The 18,712-nt window shown below is 37.6% G+C and overlaps 1 protein-coding gene across 2 annotated transcripts; it reads left to right on the top strand.

The window, feature by feature from the left end:
* LOC109706436 (protein TIFY 3-like) lies at positions 716 to 12,878 on the top strand. Of its 2 annotated transcripts, none has more exons than XM_020227245.1 (5): positions 716 to 944; positions 1,303 to 1,411; positions 2,351 to 2,588; positions 2,701 to 2,758; positions 12,553 to 12,878. In XM_020227245.1, the coding sequence occupies exons 1-5, from the start codon at positions 832 to 834 to the stop codon at positions 12,638 to 12,640; spliced, it is 606 nt and encodes a 201-aa protein (XP_020082834.1). In that variant the 5' UTR covers positions 716 to 831; the 3' UTR covers positions 12,641 to 12,878. The 2 variants fall into 2 exon arrangements, with proteins under 2 accessions (XP_020082834.1, XP_020082835.1); XM_020227246.1 differs by having other exon boundaries at positions 720 to 944; positions 12,556 to 12,878.

Genomic DNA, 18,712 nt, shown 5'->3' with positions numbered 1-18,712 from the left:
AGATATTTAAAATATGCTAGATCAACTCTAATAATTTTGATTTCCGATCCGAAATTGCTATCATAAAAAACAACTATATATATGTATGTATTGACGGAAACAGGGTTAGGAGGTGTGTGTGGTGCACCGGGTGAATGCAACGATTTTCATCCGAAGCTCCTTCAGTGAAGAACTCCTCACTATTTTTGCTTGATTAGCTAGTGAAGTTAACTGCGCATTGCGGTAGACTAATATTATAAAAGACAAGAGATTGATAAAATAAAAATTTTAAAATTTTTTGACTTATTATAAAACATCAATAAATATAAATAGTATGAGAAAAAAAAAATATAAAGAGATTTTATTTTACATTTTTTTTGTAAAAATAATTTGTTTAAATAATAATAAACTATGTGAACGCATTAATTGAAAAGTGGACAGATAGGAAAAGAAAACATCGGGTTGAGATGAGATTGAAAAGTCGGTAGGTGGGAAGAGAAAACATCGGATTGAGATGGGAGGTGGGATGGCGAAATATTAGAGAGTGAGAAGGAAAGAGAAGGCAAGAATGAAAGAGGAATTGTTTTGTCATATATTTTATGAATAGTAATGTATAAAAATAGATATAGATATAGATGTGTATAATAATATAATAATAATAATAATCACATGCCTCTATTTTTCCCTCCCGTAATCCAACCCCACTTGCTCTTTTTTTTGTAATAATACTGACCCTATTCTCAGCATCCAAGAAAACGAAAAAGTAAGAGAAAAAGAGAACAAGAGGGGGAGAGAGAGACGGAGCAATTGTGCATAATAAATCCAAGGAGCGGTGGGGTGGGGTGGTGAACGATGGAGCATCTCTCGGAGAAGAGGAAAGAGGAAACGGAAGAGAATTCCTTAGCAGGGGAGGGAGAGGAGGAGCTTCAACTCTCCATCCAAGGCATCAACAACAGCAATACTAGGTATAAGCCTTTCTTTTTAGAGTCATTCCACATCAATTTATTCATTCCGCTTCATGAACGAAGAACAAAATCCAATTAATCGGTCTTTCTTTTTTCTCTTTTCGTACATTTGATCCCCCTCAGGTGCGTTTAAATTGGAATCGAGATTGTAGATTACTCCACCCATCAATTCCTTCTGTAGATTTCTTACCATATAATTTGTTATCATTCGTCATTTCCTTTCAAAAACATTCGAGTTCTGGAACTGTGCTCTACTTTGCGCCCTACTATTGGGGAAAATAGAGATTCTCGGGTGACAATTTGCATGTCTATTTATTCTTTTCAGTTTTCTCCTCCTTTTAATGTTTGTTTTGGGTAGGAACGCGGCGCCTGGGCCGATGTCGGGCCACTCTGCGGCGGCCCCTTCGCAGCTCACAATCTTCTACAATGGGGCTGTGAGCGTGTACGATGCCATCCCGCAGGAGAAGGTATTGAAAATTGTGGCCTGTTTGCCAATCTTGTGCTCTTAAACTGCATATTCCGGACACTTCTATAAGCCTCGCGTGTCCGTGTCATGTCCGTGTCGGACACGCCTGCGTGTCCGATGTCGACACTCCTCGGATGGACGCCCATGTAATGCCAATCCATAGCGCATACAACTAAAAAAAATATATACCTATTTTTATTTTACTTTTTCTATGCTTATGTAATGTACGGTAATATTTTAGCTTTTTGATAATTTTTTTTGACAATATAAATAAATTATGTATGGTGGAGAATTTCTTTTCTTAAAATATATGAACTATCAATAAAAATTTTACTAACTTTCATTCGTATGAGAAATATAACAATATTTTGCCAAAATTAATATTTTATATATAATAAAAATATATTATTATATTAATAATATTATATTTTATTAGCAGTGTTCATGTCGTGTCCGTGCCCTAATTTTTTGAAAGTTGCCGAGTCGTGTCCCGTGTCTCGTGTCCCGTGTCCCGTGTCAGTGTCCGTGACGTCTAGTTCTTAATCAGCTTTTGCTTTTATACACTGTTAATATTGTGTTAGCCCTACCTAAATTGTAACTCATTTTAAAATGGGTGTCCTTTTATTCCTTCTGATTCCTGCATAAATCTCAGAGAATTTTGTCTAAAATTTAACGGTTGTCATTTAGAATCCTATGCATTTAGTATCTTCCGTTAAATAACAGGATATTTTACTAGATTAGAAAATATTTTGTCGTAAAAATCAAATTTACTAATAAATGCTGAGTAAGACATACTAAATCATACATATTATAAGATTAGATTGTTAAATCAGAATTCGAGAGTTCAGGTATCCGTTTCAAAAAATGGCATAGTTCAGGTGAGGTCCAATAATTGTAACCGGTTTAACACTATCACCGCTTCTTGTGGTGATTGAAACAGGCCCAGGCAATCATGCTCATTGCAGCTGCGACTGCAGCCGCTGCCGCTGCGACCAAGACAAATAATAATGCCGCGGCTGCGGCCAAGCCGCAGGCTATGGTGGGGGTCAATGCTGCCGCTCCAGTGGCTGCCTCACCAGCGCTCACGAGGTCTCTGTCGCTGCAGAGCTCCTCTGCCGCAACGGCGCAGCCTCAGATTTCAGCTCCCCCTAATAGTTCGCTCTGCAAGCTCCAGGCTGGTCAGCTTGCCCTCTTGCTCTTTTTTTACTTTGCTGGATTTCATTAGGCTTGTCTGTGCACATAAGATTTCAGCGTTGTACTTATGGGGATCAGATTTTGTGTGCAATGCAGAGCTCCCAATTGCAAGGAGGCACTCGCTTCAGCGCTTTTTGGAGAAGCGCCGAGATAGGTCAATGCATTCTCTCCTTTTCTTTTCTTTCGTAACCTTAAATGTGATCAGAGTTTATTCCGAATAGTTTTTTTTCATCAATTTTCACTTGCTGTCGTTAAAGATCATCCCATCTATTGAATAACTTCTGGTTATTGCTAGATTTATTGATTTGTGAAATAGTACAATGTTAAACAAAGTTAATATAGAGAAATTCAATCTTCATTATGAGGAATGATAGTGGGCCGGGCAATGGGCTTGGTAAATGAAGGATTGGCCTCGTCTCTGACAGTTTGACGCAGCCTAGGCTTGAGCCTATTCTTTCTCCAGAACTGACGTGAGAGATCTTTTTTCTTTTTCCCCCTAAAAATGAGCATGACCAGTTGCTATAGAGACAGCGGATTGCAGGGAGGACTAGAAAGAGCAGTTCTTCAAGACAGATCGACCCTGTCCTATTTATGACCTGGACCTTCTGAGTACTAGGGTTGATCTGTCAGAAGTAAGCTGGCTCGCAACAGTTTCTGATGGTCTAGAGCCTATTATGAGCCCTATCCATGATTATTGGAGCCTTTTCAGGATAAATATGCTTCCAAGGTGATTTAGTACTATAATCCTATAGTTAGTATAAAATTTTCATATGTTTATCTCTTTTTATCATTATTCTTCTTTGTATCACCTCTGAATCAGAAGTTCCGTTTAAAATAAAATCCTTCTCTGTAGCTTGAGATTATATGTTGACATATTAGTAGATTTCTCGAACAGGTACTACGGAATTTTTTATGGGTGATTAAGATTTTTCAAGTCAAATTTTAATTTGCTCATGTTGTCTGAGAGGGTTTGACTGCACATATAAGCACTGATGAGAGAATTTTGAGACGGATATGGATGTATCCTGCAGTTCATCAAGAACATAGATATTTCCTATGTGGTAAAGTGTAGGCCTAGAAAGTGTGATCTATTGGGGGCCTTAGTTCCACACTAAGCCTATTTGCACTTACTGGTGTATTGCATTTTGTTGCACGAGAAGTATTTAAGTATGACTTCGTTAACGGTTTATTTTTGCATATTTACCTTTATGGTTTCACAATCTTGCAGGATAGTGTTAATTGAAATTTACCTAGAGCTTGATTTAGTTAGTACAAATTTCTGACATCTTATATCTATTAAAAGGAGGTTAATTAGTCTAAACAAGAATTTTCATGTGAGCTTTGATTGTATTTAATGTAACCTATCTCAGTTAACCAATGTTACACAGGAAAGGTCCATTTAACAAATGATATGTCTCAGGTCTGGCTTAGTTTTACCTAAGGCCATTAACCAATGTTACATGGGAAAGATCCATCTGATGTAAGATACCTTTTAGGCTTGGTAACAATTGTGGGGGTGCCACTATGTCAAAAGGTGGAATGTAGTTATTATGTCATGGACATACCTGGGATTACCAGTGTTGAAATTGTGCAAATATTTTCTTTGCTTTTGATAGTATAATCTTGTTGATCGCTAAGTCTAGCAGGGTCAAGTGCATTTGTACTATGGCATATTCGAAACATTTCATTGACTATATAGGTTTTGAGGTTCATTCACCTGCATTGGTAGTGTATTATTTGGAGACACGCCTATCCAATACAACTGATGTCCGATCCGATATTCAGTCTTCTGTAATGTTGAGCATGGCAACTAGACTAGGAAAAGAGGGAAAAGATTTTAGATTTTAGTTTATCTACTTCCCTGACGAAAATCATTATCCATTTTATCATATGAATTTATAGCTTTTCAATTTTGATGGATTTACAGACCCTAGTTCCTAATCAGTTGAATTTGAAGTTCATGCATTATAGAAATTCACAGCTTTCTACTCCCTTTTTATCTGCTTAGACTTGTAAAATTGGTAGCTCAATCCATTAATGATTCTATAATTCTCTGTTTAAACTCGATCAATGGAGAACTCCTGCTCTCTATGTACTGGCAACTTGCATAAGTTGAATTATCTGTGAGTTGGATCCTTTGAAGGCAGTGAACATTTACTAGCTTTTTCTAGGAAGGAGTTCAATACAATGCCAAATCTGTATACGCTGGCAACTTGCATAAGTTAGATTACGTGAGTTGGATCTGTTGAACGCAGAGAACATTCACTAGCTTATTTCTAGACAGAAGTCCAATTTAATGCTGAATTCATATCCAGTATGAGATGTAGTAATCACACTTTAAGAATCTTAATAAACTCTGCCATTTGATCTCTCTTATTTGAAGTACGGAGCAGCAGCCAGGGGGATCAAGACGAATATAATCAAATATCAGAAGGTTGAAATAGAGTATTGAAATAAGTCTGGATGCTGAACCTGTATAGTAAAAGACTGCTTCAGTTGACTGCCAAAAGGTGGTTGGACTCGAGCATGAAATAATGACACAAGGTTTCAAAATAAAAAAAATTGGTAAGTACATCTTTTCAAAGGTTTCCAATAGAAGCTAATTAGGAGTGTTGAGTTTGTCTAACTCAACGTTTGAGAGGAATGGAGCCAACCTTATTTCCACCTTGGCGAATCCCTCCTCTCTTTCCTCTTTCTCAGCTACTAGGAATCTAATTTTAGTGGATTGGCCAATTTGGTCCGCTTCTTCTATTGGATTCTATGTCTCTGTAGTTTCTTTTGCTTTGTGTTGATGGCTGTAAATGTAAGAATTTCTTTCTAAGAATTCTGCGGTGTTGAAGAGCAGGAGAGTTAAGGGGTCTAACCGGAGATTCAAAGTGAAAAGGTCTAGATGTTTCTAAAGAAAGTTGTTTGTCATGAACAGACACTTTCAATGGTATTGATTTTTGATACAGCAAAGAGCATGTGACTGGCATATGTGCCTGTGCAATGTTTAAATTAAAAGAAATTATTAGAGCAATTATAGTGCTAAATTAGTTAATCTAGTCATCATGTAGTCTCTCGTCGAATCAATAGGAATGAATTTTGCAAATTCCTTAGAAATTTTAAGAAAAAATAATTTTTTCTAATTTTATATTTTATAATTTTGTAAGTTTTGAAAAAATGGTAAAATCAAAAGAATTTTCAAAGTTAATCGATTTTTAATTTTTATTTTTGTGAGCTATAGTTAATCGATTTCAAAGTAAATCAATTTTAATTTGCATATATAAAAAACCTACCACTATATTAATTGATTAGCGTAGTAAGCTATACATAGCACATATTTATAATTATTTTTTAAAATCTTTCAATACAACATTATAAAGGTTTATTGGGAACAAAAAAACTAAAAACAAATTGCACCAAAGTGTGCCACTAGCAGGTCATGCATATCCATTGGCACGCAAGCGTGCCATGTGTCGGTAGGGAGGCGTGCTTGTGCCATATCGTGCCAGACAACAACTGGCACGGCCCTATGTCACGACACTTCAATCCTTGCCTGTGTGGATGTCTGTTTGCATATGGATGTTTCTTTTATTTGTGTGTGTCAGTTGTTACTGGCATTGCAATAAGTTTAATAGTCTATGAGATATACATTTCTCTCCCCGTACTAGGTAAACAAACTGCAACCGCCTCCCCTCAAAATCCTGCTCAGTTCGCCCTTTTTCACTGGATAGTTTGCCCCTCCCTAATCTCACAAAACCACATCACTGATTGGAGTTTTCATTTATGAATTTCCAAGTATATTCTCCTCCTCTCTTGATGAGCTCGAAGACATCAACAATGGAGATCACCACGGCACAGAAAGCGGAAGCGTCACCTGCGCCTGCGCCGCTGCTGCCACTATCGGAGAATGCTAGTGTCGGCGGCAGGACATTGCGGGCGGGGAGGATGTCGCAGGTTTTGATGAGAGCTTTAGCCTCGTGCTTCGTGCTTGACGCTCGCCGTCACCCTCATCATTGCCCTCAACCAGGAGACCGAAGTTGTCACTGGCTTCCCCATGCACGGCGACTATAAATTGTCTCTCGTGTTTAGGTCACACCACACACACCTATCCAAAGTAATTGCTCGCAAATTAAAGCGGCCTTCAGTTCCTCTATGTTTTTATATTCAAGATATTCAAATTATTACCATGCAATTTAAATTGGACAGTTGTAAAAATTATCCATAAGGCAATAAATTTAGCTGAAAATTTTGAAGTAACTACGCTTCAACAATCGAGCCCTTTGCGACTTGCAATAAGAACGATCGATGAGTTCAACGGAAATTAAAAATATTTTTTGTGCTATATACATATATCTGTTTGGTTTTTGAAAAATGAACTAAGTGAAAAAGTGTTGAGGGAGATTGAAGTTTTCCCTATCTGCTTTCTATTTTTTTTGCTGAAAATTTGAAAAAAAAAATTCTTTTCTAAAATATGTAAAACTACTTTTAATGAAATTTTTTTTGAAATTAACTACTTTTAAAATTTCATTTTAAGCCTATTAATTAGTTATCTATATATTTTGGTTGCTTGTATGCAGATTTTTTTCTTATAGAGAATAGAGTCGCCTGTGGCTACTCGCTGTTTTCCATGTTTCTAGTGTGTCTTCTCGGGAGAAACTGTGTTTCATTTAGTAGAAACAAGTAGGGTTCGCAAAACAAAAGGAGAGGAAAAAAACCAAAAAACATTAAACTATAAAGCACGACAAAAGGAAGGCAGCTTCGATAGCCAGGCAATTTGTCAATTCCCATAATACCTCGGGGGCACTACAGGATCTTCCTTAGAAACTCCCTCACTACTGCCTGGACCAACTGCAGCAGCATTGGGGTGTTTGATCAAATTAATATACTTTTCTAAATTTTCTCTTATTTTCCTCCGCTCAGCAGTATACTGGTCTTTTCAGCAAGCAGACTACTATAGTAACCTTTCAAGATGCTATAGTCACTTCTAAGACGTTTATATTTACTGCGGAGAGCACTGCAATCCGTAGAAATTCACTCATACAAATTCTCATAAAACTTTCTCAGTTCCATATTAGCATCCTTCACCTCAAAGGCAAACTCATCTCACAACCTAGCAACAGTGCGGTGTGCAGCTAGGGGTGTAAAACGGGCTGGGCAGCCAGTGGGCCGCCCGGCCCAGCACGACTGCGGGCCGGGCCGTAGCCCAGCATGACTACTGTAGCATCCGTGCCGGGCCGGGTCATGCTGGGCCTCTTTTCTTGGGCCTGACGGCCTGGCCTGGCACGGCACGAAACAGGCCTGGGCCGTGCCGGTCCGAAGGGAGGCCCGTGGCCCGGCACGGCACGGCCGCTTGGGTTTTGCCAGCCGGGCCAGCACGGCCCGAACCCCAAGGCCCAATTGGATCTCCAGGGGAGAAGGTTTTTGGTCCAATGGACCAAACAATTTTGGTCCATGGAACCAAAAACACTCCAATTTTTTTTCAAAAAAAAAATTTATATATATTTTTTAAAAAAATCAAATATTTGTTATATTATACTTATTTTTATAAATTTTAAATTTTTAAATAAAAAATTATATGTTTATATTTTAAATTTAATATATTTTTTAAAGAAATAAAGAAATAAAATTCTTTAGGGGCCGGCCTGGAGACCGGCCTGGCTTGGCACGACCCGGGCCTTCCGGGCCGAAGGGCTGTGTTGGACCAGAGAGGTGGTAACTCCGGCCCGGCATGGCCCAGCCTGGCCCGGATTTGAAACTGGGGCTGGGCCGGGTCGGCCCCTAGCTCAAATCAGCACGAAAATGTGGGGCACGACCTACATTACACCCCTACGTGTAGCGTCCTATTCTGTCTCATCAACATTAGAGGACGGTGCACCCCAACACCTAATTGCCTCCGTAATAGAATCTCCTTTGGAGACTTCAACATCAACGTAAACACTAACCAGCCCTTCATTTTCCACTGGGATACCATATACCGGTGCTGAGATAGAAAATTGTTGGCAGATGTCACGCAACAATTTGCGAAAACAAATTTGAACAAATACAAATGCCATCACTGTATTAAAACAATAAAAAATAAACAAAAGAAACATACTTAACACCAGCACCGTAGAAAACCGCAAGAAGTTTACATACGACTCAACAATAAGGAAACATAGAATCAACAAATTAGGAATGAAGCAATATACCTTACAACTGCAACAACTAACCCCAACAACCAATCCATAACCGTCAAGGAAGCACATGCAGACCAACAGATATCGCATCAAAGTGCAGGCATACGCATGCACCAAGAAGGATAAAAGAGTAAGCACATAGAAAACCAAAATAGGGACAGGAAAGCACAACAGAAATCTACAGAGCCAACCAGACAAAAAAAATACCTGGAAGCAAGGATAACAGAATGGAAACTAAGAAGAACAGGGAGAAATAGTGAGGTCCAGAGAATGGAAATATCCCTATTTATAACCACCAAAGTAAGGATATCCATAAGAGAGAGAGTGCGTAACACAATGAAAGAGAGGAACAAGAGAGAAGCAACCACAAAAGATGATGACAGGGGGAAGCGTACAAGCAGCTCGAGGCAACGACAATGGATAGCGGTCAACCCTGCCACCATCGTCGGGCAGCACTCTTAATTTAGAAGAGCAGGTAGTTACCTCGGCAGAACCCTAATTTTATGGGAGTTCCGTCCAATCGAGAAAGACGTTGCCGAATAGGATAGCCCATACACCCTATGAGTGCACGTTGCCCAAGAGGACGGTCCGTGGACACACTGCCTCGCTGGCCGAACGAAGCATTAATGGGACATCCAGCAGCCAAGATCTGCACCGCCTCGCCAACCGCACTACATTAATGGGACATCGCATTAATGGCACTTCGCTGGTCGGACGGAGCAGGACGTGTGGGAGCGAGAGAGATCGCTACACCGCAGGAAAAGACGGCTGGGATTATGGTGGAGAAGTTGAACCACTGCGACGGAGACGGGAAGGAAGAAGTAGGCGAACCATCCCCACGGATAGCGCAACACAATGAAAAAAAAGGCACTGCATATAACGTCATTAATTGTGAGAGCATTAATGAGGACGTAGACCACACGGGGCCCACAAGAGCATTAATGATCCATGCGGGTCCCCATAACCCGAAAACGAGGAGAGAACTCCCGTAGGGTTCACAATTCATGTATTCTATTTGATGCTTGTTGTGTTACTTTTTAACTAACTGAACTTTTGATGAAATTGTAGGGCTCTATATCTTGATTTAGCTGTTAAACTATGTTTTGTCTAGCAAAGCAAAGGATTAGAAAACCTTCAAAAAGCCAAGTTTGAGAGAGAAAAGAAGAGAGGAATAACCTAGTAATCCTTGCTTCTCTTAGGCATTGCAGGTGTACCCCATAGTTAGTTAATTCGGATTCGGCAAAAATTCAGTACGGGTATAATTCGGATAAAATTCGTCTTTTAATTTTTAAATTCGTTAAAAAATACGGCAAAAAAAGGGATTCGCCAATCATTTGGATACGTGATTTATACGGATATTATACGTTCACCAATTAAAAATTCGGGATCAAAAATTCGGCTATTAAATTAGGTTTTTTTTCTCTCAAGATTTATATTATTAGTATAAATACTTATATTTCTTAAGAATATAAAAATAAAGAGCTACAAAATTAAGCTAATTAAGTAAAAAAAAATAGCAAACTATATTTTGCCTCAAAATAAATAAATAATTAAGTAAATAAGAGATTAAGATAGTCTATAAGAGATTAAACTTTTTTAATTGAGTAATTTTTTTTTTTTAAGGGGAGAGGAGGGCGAACGTTTGGGAACAGGATTTTTTTTTTTGTTTTCGCCTAGGTTTGGGAAGGATTTTTTTTTTTTCTGTCTTGGGCGAGCCACAAGGCCCGCGACCCTGGAACGCGGGCGCGGGCGCGAGCGCGGGCCCAGGCGCGGGCGCGGGCCCAAGGGCCTCTTTTTGGACGAATTATTCGCGAATCGTGAATAATTATTTTTCCCCCAAAAATCGCGTTTTCTTCCGAATTTTTCGGAAAAATACGAAAATCGAATTATTCGCGAATAATTCGCGAATTAACTAACTATGATGTACCCTGCTTCCCCCATATGGTCATGTAGCAAAAGTATTCCTAATCTTTACTTGTGTTTATCTCTGTCACTACTTATAAACCTATGTTTCTTGTGGTACTAATTTTGCGAGCACTATAGTAGCAGAAAGCTAGCTAAGCTAGTTATTTCTATCGTTTAAGAATATCGTTTTTTATTTTTTAAAGTCGCTCTAAGGTTTTAAATATCAGTTTCAGCTAGTGGAATATCAGTTTTGGCAGATTGAACTGCCCTATTCATGTGTAGAATAGAAGTGTTCAAAGTTTCCAAAGAAAATCAGAAAAGATATATAAAGGTACAATTAATTATAATAAATTCAATCTCACCGTGATGTAATGTTTTAGTGTTCCGGGCTGCCTTTTATGAAGAACATGGTTAACTTTCATGCAAAAAGAAATCAAAATATAGATTTAAGAAGCCACAAAATATAATGGTATGTGAAGCATCTCTTGTTTCACAAGCTAGTTTCAACTAATTTGGGAGACACAAAAATGGAGCAAACTTTCATGTTTCCATGATCATTATCGTCAGTGCCCAAAACCAGATATCTTTAGTCATTTTGGGCAGATTCCCACAGATTTGTACACATTGCAATTATCCTCCGGAATTAAAAACATCTGATTACGGAAGTTGGAACTTGGAAGCATGCAACAGATAATTGCAGTAAAAGTATCAGATGGCATCAGTCTAATGCTTATGTGCTCTAGGGCCATAAACTTACCAGGATGGTCAGCTCGATAGATGACTTACATTACGAAAATATAAGTAAAAAAACCAGGATGGTCAGCTCGATAGATGACTTACATTACGAAAATATAAGTAAAAAAATTAGAAATTGGCATCATTAATCACTAAACAATTGGAGTTTCACTTTGGTTCCTGTACTTTGATATGTTGCATTATGCTGCTTGATCTTCTATTAGATACTGATATTTGCCTTATTGCCAACTTTCTGCTACTTAGAAAGATGTAAATCTGGCATTGCATGGCAAGCCATTATTCCTAAGCTTGTTAACTATCTGTTAGCAAGAAATCATGGTATGGAACCTAAAATGATTGGACAGGTAGCCATTTACTGATTTGGCCCATATTCATTTTAGGGTTTCTATGGTGGTAGGTTTCTCACACGCACATAACTGAGAAGCCTTAGTATATGTGTGACTAAGAGTGAAACATTTTGAAAGTTCGACTTTTAGTGCAACAAATAAAAGTTTGAACTATACTAAAATTTGACCAGTGTTCTAAGGACTAATGGTGTTGCTTGCCCTAAAACTTTGTAAGTGTAGGCTTTGATATAAGAGTCCTACAGTGCATTCAGCAGATACTGTCTTTGATTTCCCTATTCTCTTCTATAACGATGAGGGCACTGGTGGTTTTGTTTTTGTTTTGTTTTGTTTTTTTTTAAACTGCATATTATTCTTCTTAGATTCTTTGGGCCCGTTTGTCCTGGCAGAGCTTCTTCATGAGTGCTGCTTGAATAAAGGGTTCTGAGGGCACTTAGACAATTTCATTTGATTAAAATGCCTTAACAGCTTCAAAATTAGAACCTCGTCAAATAGAGCTTCTGATTCTCTTGCAACATCAAAAACGCTTAAATCTTTTGTTTGCCTAAACACCTCATTGCTACTTCCGGAAGTAGAGAAGCTGCTTCAGAAGCTGAAAGGAGTTTATAGTTGGTATGATTTGGTACTAACAAATTATCTTGAAGTGGGAGATTTTATTACATGGGTAACAATAATGGGAAGTGAGAGTAAATTAGAGCACATGAATCTAATCAGCATGTTAAACTCCATAAGAATCTAATAGTGTACTACTCTTCTAATAAGAATATAATTGCTTTCATCAGCAGGTTGGTGAGCAAAGCCCCATATGCTTCAGCAAAATCACCAGACGTTGGGGAATTGGCCATGGAAGGAAAGCCTCAGCTCACTTAGGTCTATTTGCTCGTTTCCTCAGCTGCGCAGAGACTGATGGTTGTTATGTAGTAAACTATGTTACTGTAAGGACCTTGATTAGTAGCTGAACCTGTTTGTGACCTTCTAAATTTTATGCTCTTTGATGCTCTCAATGTAATACATGCTGTATCATCGTATGCAGTGCTAGTGTTTAATTTGTATGACTTAACGATTGTATGTCTCTAATGAATGTTTTGTTGTTTCTTATTCATGACTATGAGGATTTTCTTTCGTGATTGAAGTTAAGAGGTTAATTTTTGCTCCTTAAGGCTCTGTGGATGCATGGATATCTTATTCGGAGTATCTCTTCGATTTGTTCAAGAAGCATGTAATTTTTGGTACATAAGGAATGCGACCAAATATCTATAACAGATACGATATTCTGTCTTGAAATTAGTTTCTGGAATAAAATAAACATTTTGTAGAGGAAATATATTATCTTGCTAAAGAATTTTAAGGTTGAAAATATTTCTGAAAATTGGAATTTAAAAGCATATTTCTACTAAAAGAATGGAATTTTACAAACATGGATATGTTTTTTCGAGATCTAAATAAGGCATAAAGGCTTTGTTTGGATGAATGAATATCTTATTAATTATATATATTTTTTTAGAATAAATTGCACTGTTATCGTTAGAATTTTTGGCGGAGTTTTACTTTTATCTTTCAAACTCCTAAAATGGATATATAATCTTCTAAACTTTAATATTTCATTTATATTATTTTTCCGTCAGTTTTCCATCAAGTTTTGTTAACCGAAAACTGACGGAAAGAATAATATGGATGAGTATTATAGTTTAGAATGTTAGATGTTAAGGAAACTGACGGAATGGATAATATGAATGAAATATTAGAGTTTACGATATTAAATAACTATTTTAAAAGTTTGGTAGGTAAAGTGAAACTCCCAAAAGTTTAGGGGGTACTAGTGCAATTTACACCTCTCGGCAAATATTTGGTTGTTATGGAATTTTTGTTACAAAAAAAAATTAATTGTGTCAAAAGGGTAGTTCCAAGAAAAAGATATTAAAAAAATAAAAAGGCAAAAAGCAAAAAGCAAATGAATTGGACCGCTTGCACAGGGTGTGTGTCACGCTCCGAATTACTCGTTCCCCGGGTGCGCCGACAAATCCGACGTATACAAAGGAATTTTTCCTGTATACGAAGCGATAGCTGTACCTGTAAATCATACAATACTACAAACAGTAGTATAGAGCTGCTAGAAGAACCAGTAATAAAAACAAACCGCGTTCCATATACATGCGCCAAATCCAAGATACAAAACTACTCGCACTGGCGAGTTAAATATATGTATGTACATGAACTCCAACCAAAAACAACTACCTGCTGTAGGGGCATCTCTAGCTAGGCTCATCGAGTAGGGCTCTAACTCGCGACGTCTTTGCCTCGATCCTGATCAGCAACAGCAGCAGCCGAAGACGATGACTCTGCAAAAACGGGGTAACAATAGGGCGTGAAAACTATTGTAAAACAAGTAGTCCTCAGTGGGTGCTGCCCTCAACATCATCGGTCCACCCACTAAGTCTACAGAAGGGAGCAAAGGTAGTAATAAATGCTGGAATGAAATCTACAGCTACCATTTATTACACTATTATGCTCTAAGCTGACCTACTGTAGTAATGTCAATTCTGACCGAATCTCTTTAGGGACTGTAAACATACCCATCCCAGGGACTGTGAACACACCCGTCCCGCCCAGTTGAGACTATCCAGCTACCTCCACACTATCCAGTCCGTGGAGAGCAAGTCTAACCGGTATGAACGACACCAACACGAAAGCACAACGCCCGTCTCCGGAGTGGCTCTCATGGGAGCTATCCAACCGAGTATGCAGCGTATCTCTGTCGAGCTCAATCAGGCTCTCTTAAGCCAAAGTCCAAGTAATCAACTCTAACTGGTCTAACAATCAACTCTAACTGGTCTAAAATCTTCACTTTAGAGATTTTGGTACTAAGTTTAAAATCTCGATTCTCGGGATGCGAGCCATAGGTCGGAATACTGTCTACGACCCTCCAGAAAATGTGGAAAAGCTCGGAACTCAAATCAAACACTCGAACCTCGCAATTTGCAACGATCCAGTGCATTACAGTAACGCTACTATATATATATATATATAGTAGGGCTACTTTACTCTTACGAGTATTGGGCCCTTCGTACTCATAAATTATTGTTGATGATGGAACTTCCGAATCAACGATCCACTCCGTTAAATATGAACTAGAGTATTTGAAACTTCTAGATAATAAATTTCGTAATTTTTCAAAATAATAATAAAGTCCATCAAGCGGGCATAAAATGAATGGTCAAAATCAAACGATGTCATAAAAATGGATGATCGGATCCTTCAATTTAAGATCGGAGTTATTGATTTTTATCTAGGTAGTGAATAGAATTTTCTATCAAAAATTCAATCTATTCCGATTCTTTTCCACCGTTAAACTAGCAAATATTCCATACCGACAGTTAAAAATTGTCAATTTTGTGAGCTTTTGATCGTAAGGTAAATGATGTCGAAAAATTATGAAATTTGATTTCTAGAAGTTTTAAATACTCTAAAAAATGTTTAACGATATGGATCGTCGATTCGGAAGCTCTATTATCGAAAACAAATTATGAATACGAAGGCGATCGTACTCATAAGAGTATAGTAGTCGGACTCTATATATATATATATATATATATAGAGAGAGAGAGAGAGAGAGAGAGAGAGAGAGAGAGAGAGAGAGAGTTGAGCTGGAATGCTATCGGTAGCAAACCGGCTCCGTTGCCACTCATTTGTTTTCGATGATGGAGGCTTTAAATTGACGATCGGTACCGTTGAACATGATCTATACCACTTGAAGTATCTAGAAACCAAATTTCAAATCATTTCGACATCATTGACCTAATGATCAAAGGGTTTCAAAGTTTGTAATTTTAATGGTAGATATGAGGCGTTTTCTTGTTTAATGGTGTAAAGATATCCAAATCAATTGAATTTTTGTTAGAAAATTCTTTAAACTATTTAGAATAAGATTTCTATTCTCGATCTTGATTACAAAATTCCTATCATCACTTTTTAGAGGATATTCATTTTCAGCCGTTCATTTTTACACCCATTTGATGGACAAGAGAACAATATCTAAAAAGCATGAAATTTGATTTCTAGATACTTCAAGTGGTATAGATCATATTCAACGGTGCCGATCATCGATTTGGAGGCTCTATCATCGAAAATAAATGGGTGGCAATGGGGCCCGTTTGTACGATGTGTCTATTCTTAGCTAAACTCTTTCCTATTTTCTATATATTATATAGGTCCGGCATGGACGATACTATCGATAGCAAGGATTTGGTGTTATCGAGTTTTTCCATCGTTAGATTTTAAGTATTTGATAATTTTACTGTCTATATCTATACTATTGAACCAACCCACTTAACTAGCGTGCCACATCATCTAAGTGCATATTTTTTAGTCCAATGTGCTTAAAAATCATGCAACAATGTTTGGTGTATTGATAGCTATTCCAGCCTAGTTAATTAAATATATACTATATATATATATAATAGTATATTATATATATATATTATATATTATATATATATATATTATTATTAACTATAACTTAGGCTACTATGCCTTTAATAGCATGACAGTCAGTTCGGTGCTACCAAGTTTTTGGCCATTGAGGATTAAGGTATGTGCGGTTAGGATGATGCGGCCTAGGGTGATCGGTGGGCGGTGTTGAACTAGTATGACAAGGACGCCCAAAGCACACCGGCCCGCGGAGTATAGGAACTTCCTCGCAGCCTAGAGATCTAACGGAATGAAAATGATGAAATGGTACTAGAGTCTAAACGGCGGAAACTTGGTAGCACAAGTGCTTCGTGCTATTGATAGCATTAGTAGCGGCCTATATATAATATATATACTATAGTAGCGTTATTGTGGGCTATAGTGAGCCACAGATGCGGTTCTGTGCCTCCTAAGCCGTTTTGATGATGAGTTTCGAATTGAACGATCGGCTTCGATTATCGTGATCGAAGTAGTTGAAGTATCTAGAAAAATTATTTTGCGATTTTTCGAGTATTATTTACTAGACGATCAAAAAGGTTTAAAACAATAATTTTTATGCTGATTGATTGTAGTTACCAATTAGCGAGTTTAACGCGTGTAACATATTCAAATCAATAAATTTTGAATAAAAAATTTTTTATACTGATTTACAGTAAGAGTAAATATTCTCTGATCAAGAAATTTTATGCAATAATACCCACTCTTTTTTTGAAATTTTTATTTTCAGCCGTTGATTGTTAAACCTTTCAGATCGCTAAGGTAAAATGATATCAAAAATCAACAAAAATTTATTTTCTAATACTTCTAAATATGCTAAATCAGCTTAACGGAGGGCGATGGATTCGGAACGGTCCTATGATCGAGAAACACGGCTTAGAAAGCGACGGAGGCCGTGTTCTAATAGTAACAAGAGCGCTATCATCTCTCTTCTCTGCTTCTCTCTCTCTCTCATTCTTCTCTCTCTTCATAACCTTATATATATATGATATGCTATAGATATATGGGCGGGGCTACTATACTCTTATGAGTATAGACCCCCTTATACTTATAAATTTTTAACCGTTGATTAATGGAATGTGTGGTTAGGATGATGGTGGTCCCCATTTAGAATGATAGTGATCCCCTAGGGTTGAGTGGTTAGTTGGTTGAATAGTATAATCTAACGGATGGAAATGCTCAATGGAATAAATCTAAGGGCTAAAAACTTATGAGTATAAGAGAGCTAATACTCATAAAAGTATAGTAGCCGGGCTCTCTCTCTCTCTCTCTCTCTCTCTCTCTCTATATATATATATATATATATATATATATATATATATACAGTCTAGCTACTATACTCTTATGAGTATGATCGCCTTTGTACTCATAAGTCGTTTTCAATGATAGAGCTTCCGAATCGACGATCAATACCATTAAACGTTATTTAGAGCATTTAAAACTTCTAGAAATCAAATTTTATAATTTTTCAACTGCATTTACCTTACGATTAAAAGGTCGCAAAATTGACAATTTTTAACGGCCGGTATAGGATACTTGCTAGTTTAACGGTGTAAAAGAATCAGAATCGGTTGAATTTTTAAATCTGATCTTAAATTGACGGATCTGATCATCCATTTTTACGACGTCGTTCGATTTTGACTGTTCATTTTATGCACACTTGATGAACTTTATTATGATTTCAAAAAATTACGAAATTTATTTTCTAAAAGTTTCAAATACTCTAGATCATATTTAACGGAATGGATCGTCGATTCGAAAGCTCTATCATCGAAAATAACTTATGAGTATGAAGGGCTCTATACTCATAAGAGTATAGTAGCCCTACTCTCTCTCTCTCTCTCTCTGTATATATATATAGAGAGAGAGCTAGGCTCCTATGCTTTCGAAAGTACGGAGGTTTCCGTGCTTGTAAGTTGTTTTCGATGATAGGACATCCGATTCGGCGATCGGTTCTATTAAACTTGATTTACGCTATTGGAACTATTTAGAAACCAAATTTCATAAGTGTAAGGACTGAGATTTTTGCAGTGTAGCTAAACTCTCAGTTGACGATGTTTTTGTGTGTAATTTAATTACAAAAGCACTCGTCAAGTTTCGGGCGAAAACGAGCTAAAACGGAGAAGTTACGCGATTATTAGTTTTCACTTAAAGTGAATAGTAACTCGATTTTCCGGAGAAGCCGCGGTGAGAAGTTGGCTTCTGGCTCGTACCGGACTCTGTTCATAGCAGTCCAATAGCTCGTTTCGATCGGTTCAGCTATTCTGGAACTAATGACGCTGACGGATTTTGAGTTCGACGCACGGATTTCGAGAAAATCCAAAAATACATGTTTTATATGTATTTTTGTGTGTTTCTTTCGATCGGAACGAAAGGTTGGATTTTGTCGTGAATCCGCGGTCGATCAAGATTAAACGAAATCGCAGCTTTGTTGTCTCCGAGGTGCTGATCGCACCGGTGCAATCCGTTCGCAAATCT

This window comes from Ananas comosus, linkage group 2, assembly GCF_001540865.1.
Source record: "Ananas comosus cultivar F153 linkage group 2, ASM154086v1, whole genome shotgun sequence".
Lineage (NCBI taxonomy): Eukaryota > Viridiplantae > Streptophyta > Magnoliopsida > Poales > Bromeliaceae > Ananas > Ananas comosus.
Note: the sequence above shows the minus strand (reverse complement) of the source record. Positions and strands in the feature narration are given on the sequence as shown.

What these genes read in the sequence shown, in the direction of transcription:
- LOC109706436 (XM_020227245.1), top strand. Translation starts at nt 832, where the DNA reads ATGGAGCATCTCTCGGAGAAGAGGAAAGAGGAAACGGAAGAGAATTCC. An exon ending in GCTCTGCAAGCTCCAGGCTG is followed by an intron (nt 2,589 to 2,700) that starts GTCAGCTTGCCC and finishes TGTGCAATGCAG; the next exon opens with AGCTCCCAATTGCAAGGAGG. An exon ending in TTGGAGAAGCGCCGAGATAG is followed by an intron (nt 2,759 to 12,552) that starts GTCAATGCATTC and finishes TGCTTTCATCAG; the next exon opens with CAGGTTGGTGAGCAAAGCCC.